At 54.7% G+C, this 8,840-nt stretch overlaps 1 protein-coding gene across 1 annotated transcript; it reads right to left on the bottom strand.

Moving 5' to 3' along the window:
• Positions 1-3,004: 3,004 nt before the first annotated feature.
• MAPKAPK2 (mitogen-activated protein kinase-activated protein kinase 2) lies at positions 3,005-8,540 on the bottom strand. The gene is made up of 9 exons (XM_008584714.1): positions 8,344-8,540; positions 8,093-8,157; positions 7,732-7,811; positions 7,140-7,266; positions 6,486-6,561; positions 5,956-6,080; positions 5,520-5,605; positions 5,323-5,403; positions 3,005-4,683 (listed from the first exon to the last, which is right to left on the bottom strand). Exons 1-9 carry the CDS (start codon positions 8,538-8,540, stop codon positions 4,540-4,542), a joined length of 981 nt encoding a protein of 326 aa, XP_008582936.1. The 3' UTR covers positions 3,005-4,539.
• Positions 8,541-8,840: the final 300 nt, after the last annotated feature.

Genomic DNA, 8,840 nt, shown 5'->3' with positions numbered 1-8,840 from the left:
GGTTTGGTATGGCGGGTGGCTCTCCACGCTGGTCTGAGTGCAGAGAGAGGAGAGGTAGATGAAGGCACCAAAAGGGCCCCCAGAGCTGGAGCCTGTCACCCCTTCCGAAGAGCAGCTACTCCCAAACTCAGCCCCTCAATGCAAGCTTCAAGAGACAGAACCAGCAAGAGGCTGTACTCTCAGGGCAGAGGACACAGACACTGCCCCCCGAAGCCTGCTGTCCCCACTCTGGCCCACCAGGGGGCGCCCAGCAGGGTTAGTTGACACTCACTATGAGTGGGACGGCCACTTTCCCCAGCCTCACCAACCTCCCCCTCCTCCCTTGAGTAACTGAATTTCCTTCCAGCCTCACACACAGCCCTCTGCATTTCCTGTCACCAACCCAGTCAAAGGAAAACCCTGAATTTACTGTTATTGTTTACCAACCCGATGGCCTCCTCACCACAGAGCACAGACACCCGCCCTCACGCCCAGGGCAGGAGCAGAGTCTGGCCTAGACCACCGACCTGCCCCTAGTCTGGGGCTTCCTGTGCCCTCCTGGCAGGGCAGCTCAAGGATGACACTCCTCTAGTGAAAAGGCCACCTGGCACCTGGTATTTTAGGAAACATTTAAATCCATTCTCATTAAATTCTACACAATAGCCACAGGGCCTAGGAATATCACACCCATTTCATAGAAAAGGAAATTAATCCTTCCTCTATCCAGTCTGAGTCTCCTCCCTGCCCCCTCTGCCCTCCCTCATCAAGAGGACTTCCATGTGCTTTTTAAAGGAGCTCTAAATCTAGAAGCAGGAGATGTAGGTCACATTCATCTGACTAGTCGTGTGACCTTGGGCAAGCAAGTCCCTACTTCGCTGAGCCTGAGTTTCCTCACAGGTAAACCTGAGGCTAGACTGACTACCTCAGAGGGTTTTATGCTGGTGAAGAGATCAATGGAATTGTCCAGCATCAGTACTTAGTAGGTGCCCAGAAGTGTCCACAGCCCTCTTTATCTCCTACCACACAAGGGTGTTCAGGAAGCATACCCAGTGTCTCCCCCCGACCTCCCCACTGCCCCTACACCCCTGCAAGCCAGCGTCTGCCTTTAGGGACAAAATTTGCACTGCCATCCCACCAGAGACAGCAGGAGGAGGTACATTCTCCCTACAGACAGGAAATCATGCTGGTTTGGAAGGTCAGGGGCCTGGGGGCCTGGGGAGGGTGGAAGGGCACAGCAAGACCTGCTCACCATGCCGGCCCCTCCTGGCCCTTGATCCCAGCCATCTTCCTTGAACGTGGCCACCCCCAGGCTGGATCCTTGCTGGGCTAAGACAGACAGGGAAGGAAGTAAAACACAACGATGTTGGGGCACGAGGACGAGAAGGCTGTGAGACAGACCTCTGTGGCAGAATAATGGCCCCCAAAGATGTCGACACCTAGTCCCTGGACCTTGCATGGCAAAGAGACTTTGCAGATGGGATTAAGGTTAAGAACCTTGTGATGAGGGGATTGTCCTGGATTACCTAGGTGGGCCCAAACTCATCACACCAGTCCTTAAAAGCAGAGAACCCTTCCTGGCCGGGTCAGAAAGATGCAAGCTTGCTGGCTTCAAAGATGGAGAAAGGGGTCCAGGAACCAAGGAATGCAGGAAGCCTCTAGAAACTGCAAAGGCAAGGGAACAGCCTCCAAAATGGCAAGCAGCCCTGCTGAGACAGAAAGATGCAAGCTTGCTGGCTTCAAAGATGGAGAAAGGGGTCCAGGAACCAAGGAATGCAGAAAGCCTCTAGAAACTGCAAAGGCAAGGGAACAGCCTCCAAAACGGCAAGCAGCCCTGCTGAGACTTTACCTTTAGGCTAGTGAGACCCTCTCAGACTCCTGACCTACAGAACTGGTAGACAACACATCTGTGTTAAGCCACTAAATTTTTATGGCAGCAATAGTCTCTAATGACATCAGAGCTCTGACGACCTTCTTCTCCCCTCTCCCCGACTCCCTTCCTACCACCGCTTGTTCCTTCTTCCCCTTGGGTTCTTGTTGCTTCTGACACTTTCATAAGCATAGACAAAATAATTGGATTTCTCTGAAAACAAAACCTCATGCTGGTTCATTTTGAGCAGTGGTTTCTAGAGTAATGAATGGAATCTCAAGGTGGGAGCCAACCTCAGCAACCCATTCAGAGTCATGAAGAGGAGGTCATGGGGCCTCTGAGAGTGAAGCCTCTCCCCCAGGGAGGTGGCAGGTCTGAGGCTGGGGAACACCCCAGGCCTCGGGATTCTGAGGCCTGAGTTCCAACCCAAACCAATTAGCACATTACGATCCAAACCTCCAGCACATTACTGCACTCCCTTGGTTGGTTTCCCCACTCATTAAACAGGAATAAATCACCACCCTGTCTTGCCTTTCTCCCTTGACAGTTCTTAGGATGGCATAGGAAAATGTAGGAGAAATGGTCTAGGACATGCTACTCTCCACTTGACTGGGAGGCAAAGCAATGGGGTTGGTAGACCAGTTTCTACTTTAAGCTTTACCAAAAATCAATTGATCTTGTGATCTCAAAAACCCCACCTCTGGGCCTCCGTCTTTTCATCTGTGCATTGAGAATGGGTCACACACACCCTGAGGTCTCTTTCAGTCGGAGGCAGAGGACCTTGGTTGGTTTCTACTGACTCCCTTCGCCCCCTCCTGGAATTTTCAGGTACTACACCAACCTGCTCCTCTGGTCTCTTCCAGGATTTTAGCCGAATTCACTACCACCCTCTCCTCCCCAGACCCCATACCAGTGCCTAGTAGTGGCTATGTAGGTCAAAGAATGACATGATGAAAAGCAGCTTGGCTCTTGATTCGGTACTTGGCAAAAGAGGACGGGCTCCCCAGGCCTTGTGCCTCCCCTACCTTGCTATAAAGGAGGGCAGAGTTCACTGTCCCTACACCAGACAGGGAGGACCTCCTCCTCCCAACACACAAAACCTCAGCACAGGTGGGGGTTTGAGGGCCTGAGCCCCAGGAAGGAAGAGAAAGAAAAACATTCAACTATTAAATCTGTTTAGTAAAGACAATTTCGCTCATACAAAACAACAGTTTACAACAATCTGAGTGCTGGACATGCCATCACAGAGGAGGGAGGTGCTGCAGGCACCTGCGCCCTCCCCCACACCCAGAGAAGGCTGGGTGCCCCTCCCCACCTGCCCCGAGAGAGAGATGAAAGCTGAAGTGTCACTGCTGCCCCCTCCCCCAACAGGAAGGGGGAATATGGGACCGTGTCCAGAGAACCTCTCCCCAGGCTGCCCCTCATGAATACTGGGGGAGGGCCCCTCCCCTCACTGGCCTGGACGCATGAAGCTGAGTTGTTTGGGGTGATGGTAAAGTGGCTGACGGGCAAGGGGGCAGAGTCGGGACATCTTTGGTGCGAAGACTGCCCCTACCCACTAGGCCACAAAATGGGACTTTAAGGGAGGACCACAGAAGTGGTCCTGCCTTTTCCCATAAGTAATAGTTAGCTGTCCCCAGAGCCTAAGAGAGACACACGAAATCCAAAAGCTTTGTCAATATAAACGGCCCAGGCTCATCCACATGAGTTGAGAGGTGGCCCACTGAGAAATGGCCAAAAATTCAAGAAAAACAAACAATAGGTTAATAACGGCAACACAGGGAAGTAGAGAGACCAGCGCCTCAGAGGACCTAGGACCAGCACTAAATGGGGAGAAGGGGTCCTGGGGGTCGGGGTCCAGTCTTCCTGATTGCTGTGCCAGGGCCCAAGTCACTCCTCTCTGTCTCCCAGAACCCAGCTAAGAGACAGGCCACAGAGGGCCTGGTGAGAGTCTGGATAGGCTTCCCAGGCACTTTGGCAGGCTCAGTACGGGCAAGGCAGGCCCAAAGAGGGAGAAAGTTCTTGAGCCACAGCAGGGCCTCCCTCTGCAGCCCTGCCTGCCCCTGGCCCCTCAAATGCACAGTCCCAGGCACAGATCTGGGCACACACGCACACGCACACACACACACACACTCACTCACTCCTGTCTGTCTGGCACGCTGGTAATGCCTGAGGGCTCCAGGGGAGGAGGTGGGTGGCACCCCCCCCCAAGGGTAGCCTGGATCTCCCAGAATGCCTGAGCCAATGGGGACCGCAGGCTGTGGTAGGGAAATACCGAGGGCAGATGGGACAACACAGGGATGCTCCCTATAACAGTTTCCACAAATACCCTTTAACAAGCCCCAAACCTTTGCAGTATCCTTTGCAGAGAGAAAGGGGCTGGGTGGAAGGGAGGAGGGGTAGGGGAAAGGACAATAAAAGAGATTCCATAAAAATTCTAAGTCGAATTACTGATAAAATTGCAAAACGAGCACAGGTTCAAGAGCACCCTGCTCCCTTCTCTCCCAGCCTCGCCCTCTCTGGGGCGGCCAGAACCAAAGGCAGGATTCATCAGCCCCTGCTGCGGTGCTGGGCTCCATGCAGCTGAGGAGGAGAGGAGGTGGAAGTGGACAGTTCCGTGTCTCTCCATTTAAAACTATATCCACGTAGAGAGTTACTGCTTGTCCTCCAGAGGGGTAGGAGGCACCCGCGGCTCAGTGGGCAAGGGCCGCAGCCTCCAGGGCCCGAGCTTTCTTCCGCCTCTTCAGGAGCAGAGGGTTGGACGCGTCCTCAATCTTTTTTATCTTGATCTGCTCGTAGTCAACACGCATTGTGGCCAAGGCACTGGTCATCTCCTCCTGGGGGCAAGGGCAGGGCGATGGGGGTGGGGATTGCACCAGGAAGGGCACAAAAGAAAGCCAAGGGACAAGGAGAAGGGAGAGCAGAAGAGAGATGTGAGAGACAGGAAACAAGATGTGGGGACAGAGCAGGATGAGGGCAACGGGGGAGGGCAGAGGACACAGGCCCATCAGTGAGGCCACACTGCTGACGACAGCCTCCCCCGGCCCTGAGTCCCCAGCGACCGTGCTGCTGCCACTCTCCTGGGAGCCCTCCCATGACCCTGCACAGGACCAGGAGTCAGGAGACCTGAGCTGGCCTGCCCCAGCCCGTCACCAGCTGCATGACCTTAAACAGGTCACTCCACCTCTCTGGGCCTCCGTTTCCTCATCTGCAAAATGAGAACATCAACCAGATGCCCTTTAAGGTCCTGTTAGAGACCCAGGGAGCAGAAGGCTTGTAGGAAAGAGCCACAACAGTTTGGACAGGAACACGGACTCCTCTGCCCACAACCTGGTCAGGGAAGCGGCTCAGAGTCACTGCTCCCGTTGTCACAGAGACAGCCCTGGGGTGCGAGCATGCAGGACCAGCTCTCCCATTCACACCGGGGTGCTCTGCGAGCTGCCTCCCCCAGCCCCTCTCCCAGTGGTGTCCCTCACCTTGACATCCTCCCACCGTTCCTTGTCCTCCTTCAGGACCCGGCTGGTGTGCAGTGGGGTCTGAGGGACCTTTGTTGATTGCTGAGGGGAAAGAATAGGGTCTGAGTGAAAGCCTGGGGCAGGCAGAGTCCCAGCTAAGACCCCATCCTGAGTGACAGTCCTCTTGAACCCAGGCCTCCCCAGCCTGCCAGGCTCACCATGATCCAAGGGTGGTTCATAAACTCCGTGATGGTCATTCTCTGAGTGGGCTCTGTTTTCAGCAGGTTCCGGATGAGCATCTTCACTGTGGGTGTGGGGCAAGAGACAGGCACAGCTCAGGGGCCATGCTCTCTGTCCTGCTCCTTCCCACAGTTTTCAGGGTGAACCAGGCTTGAGGGGGGTTGCATGGAGGCAGATTGCTCAAAAACGGGCCCCAAAGACCACTATGGCTATGCCACTTGATAGACCGTACACAGCCCCACAGCCCTGGCCCCACCTCAGGCCCTTCACATAGGCCGGACACACCCAGCAGGTGTGGGCACAGGTGCAGACCCCTAGACATCCCATGTTATACCACCCACGTGCAGGCACACGTGCACACGCGCAGACACACGCACGGGCACTTCTCCTTGTCCCGAAAGGCTGGGTTCCTACCTTCCTCTGATACTTCTGACCATTCTGGGTTGGGAAATTCATACTGGCCCATTCGGATACGAGTCTTCATGCCCGGAGAGATGGCAAGGCCGTGATTGGAATAGAAGGGGGGATACCCACACAGCCTGCAGCAAGAGGAGGAAGGAAGCAGGAGACAGAGCGGATGTTATTTAGGGGCCCTGTACCAGGGATAGGGTGAGAAATACGTTCCCATCCTTGTAAAGGTCACAGAGAAATAGGGGTTCGTTGATACAGGCACAGTATGCAAAGTCTAGGAGAGAGTCCAGGAACTCAACATGCCAAGTAGCTAAACCACACACTTTCCGGCCCATTAGCTCATTTATACCCAGCACTTAGCTGTCAGAATCCAATAGGCACTGAGAGAAGGGGGCATGCAGGGACTTCCCAGGGAATCCCCCACCCAAAAGGGGGATGCTAACATTTGCCTCTCCTTCTTGTCCCAGAGAGGTACAGCCTCCCTCGTCCCATCCCAGCATAGCCTGCCCTGGCCTCTTCCCCAGCACACTCACAGGATATACATGATGACACCCAAGGACCACATGTCACAGGACTTGTCATACTTCTCTGGTCCCAACACTTCTGGAGCTGCAAATCAAAGGTCAATATAGGTAGGCCTGGCCCTCGGAACAACTGGGATCCACCCTTTTCTCTGTGGACGATGCTCCCCATCCCAACCTTTCAGCCCGGCATAATGGGACAGGCAGCTGGGGGCTGGAGGAGGAGCAGCCATAACCCAGCCCCAGGGCTGGAAGAGGGAGAACAGAAGACCCTCCTCCAAGAGGACCCTAGAGCTAGAATCTTAAGATGAAGAAATTCCTGAACTGCAAGAGACTTTGAGACTTTCAGACCCATGCTGTCCATTTAATTTAACAAATATGCTTTGAGAGCTTATGCTGTGTCAGTCAGCTGAGACTCCAGAACCAAACCTGGGTCCCAGACTCCAGAGTGCACAAGTGCACAAAATCCTGCCCATAATCTCAGGCAGAAAGTTCCCACAATTCCTCGATCCCAGCTTAACTCTGACAAGCCCCACTTCTCATCAGCTTCCATAAGAATGAGTGCCAGAAAGTGCCACAAGGACACGGCTCTCCTAGGACTTGCAAGAGGAAGGTCTGAGAAAAGCTCTGGAAAAGGCCAGATTCCTGGGTCTCCTCTGTACTTACCCACGTAGTATGGTGTGTAGCAAGGAGTGGTCAAGGAGTTGTGGCTGGTAGTTTCCTTGGCAAAGCCAAAATCAGTGAGTTTCAGAATGGCATTGGGCCTTTTAGAGGTGTATAAGAGATTCTCAGGCTGCGGAAAGAGAGAGAGGTGAACAACAACCCTGCCGAACCCATGAGGGGCTACCAGAAACCAAAAGGGTGAGGTTTCCTCCCTTCTCTCATTCATTCAACAAGCCCTTGTCAGTCCTCTGAGCTGCGAACTGAGGACATCGCTCTACACGCTCAGGGCCCTGCCTTCACAGAGTTTACGGGATGCCTGGAGATGAGACAAGCACACAGAACCAGCGGTAGACACCACAGGGACAGAAAAACCAAGGGTGTGACTGTAAGGTCTGACCACAATGCTGAGCACGGCCAGAGAGGGTTTCACTCCTGGGTTTGTAGGTTTGCCCGTGGGCAGAGAGAGCAGGTCCCTACAGGGCACAGAATGGCATGCTGCCCCTTCTGCCTGCAGAGCCAGGCAACAAGGGTGCAGTCACCCCACCCCACAGCCTCTGTAGCACCCAAGCCCTGCAGGGATATAAAGAGCCGGCACCTTGACATCCCGATGAGCAATGTTGATCGAGTGCAAATACTGGATGGCCTCGCCGATGCTCTTCATGATTTCTGATGCTTCTGTGGAGAGGAGAGAAGGTGGGAGTGGGAAAGAAAAGACCTGTCATTAGGTTTGAATACCCAATGCACCAATCCTGCCCTACCCCTGCAGCCTGAGGCTCCCACACGCATCCCCCCACCCCAGAAACAAAGAAGCCAGGGGCTGCCACGGTCAGTTGAGCATGAGACCCCTGGCTGGAGCTGAAGGGGGCAGCAGCCTCGGTGTCTTTCCCTGAGAGCCCCTTTCAGATCCCCACCGCCCTGGCCTGCTTGGGCCTGACCCCTCCAAAGACCCTTCCTACCTCTTTCTGTGAACGCTTGGTCTCCTCGGTCCTGGATTCGACTAAAGAGTTCGCCACCATCCAAACTGCAACAAAGCCACAATGAGATCCAACGCACATGACATCCCACCACCACTCTCCATGGGCCCCCAAAAGAAAGCAAGCATTTCCATGTCAGGCTTCAGAGTCCACGCCTGGGCTGTCCTCTGAGGGTGAGGCCCCAGACCGGGGCGTGGGGCGGGCTGGGCCGGGAACAGACAGCAGGCGCTTACCACTCCATGACGATCAGCAGGCACTTCCTCCCCGCGTACAGGTTCTCATAGACATCCACGATGCGCACGATGTGCGGGCACTGGGAGGCCCGCCAGTGCAGCTCCACCTCCCTGCGGGCCTTGGGGCAGTCCTGCAGCATCTGCAAGCACAGGGAGGAACTGCGCTGCTGCACAGAGGACAGGCAGCCCTGACCCATGTGCCCTGACATCCCCACTGATGCATCACCAACTCCCTGTTCCCGCTGGCCCCCTACCGTCCCCTCAGCATTTTCCTTGACTTCTGCTTCTCCTGGAGCCTGTGAGGCCTTCACAGCTCCCTTATCTGCTCTAAATGAAATCTCAATATGATGCTTCTTGGGACCTTGACAGCTACTGAGATCAGCCCTTGGGCCATTTAGTCCAACAGGACCTTTCTCCAGCTGAGGGCGTGAAGTCTAATCTAAAAGGTAGGCAGCAGTCAGGTATTGGAAGACAGGGGGTAGAGGAGATACAGGGAG

Source organism: Galeopterus variegatus, unplaced genomic scaffold (genome assembly GCF_000696425.1).
Source record: "Galeopterus variegatus unplaced genomic scaffold, G_variegatus-3.0.2 Scaffold3343, whole genome shotgun sequence".
NCBI classification, from domain to species: Eukaryota; Metazoa; Chordata; class Mammalia; order Dermoptera; family Cynocephalidae; genus Galeopterus; species Galeopterus variegatus.
This window is presented reverse-complemented; position numbering and strand designations above follow the sequence as displayed.

Coding starts and splice junctions, on each gene's coding strand:
- MAPKAPK2 (XM_008584714.1), bottom strand. CDS start 8,540: ATGGGTCAGGGCTGCCTGTCCTCTGTGCAGCAGCGCAGTTCCTCCCTG. Junction 6,562..7,139: donor CTACACACCATACTACGTGG/GTAAGTACAGAG, acceptor TTTGATTTGCAG/CTCCAGAAGTGTTGGGACCA. Junction 4,684..5,322: donor AACGGTGGGAGGATGTCAAG/GTGAGGGACACC, acceptor CCTTGCCCCCAG/GAGGAGATGACCAGTGCCTT.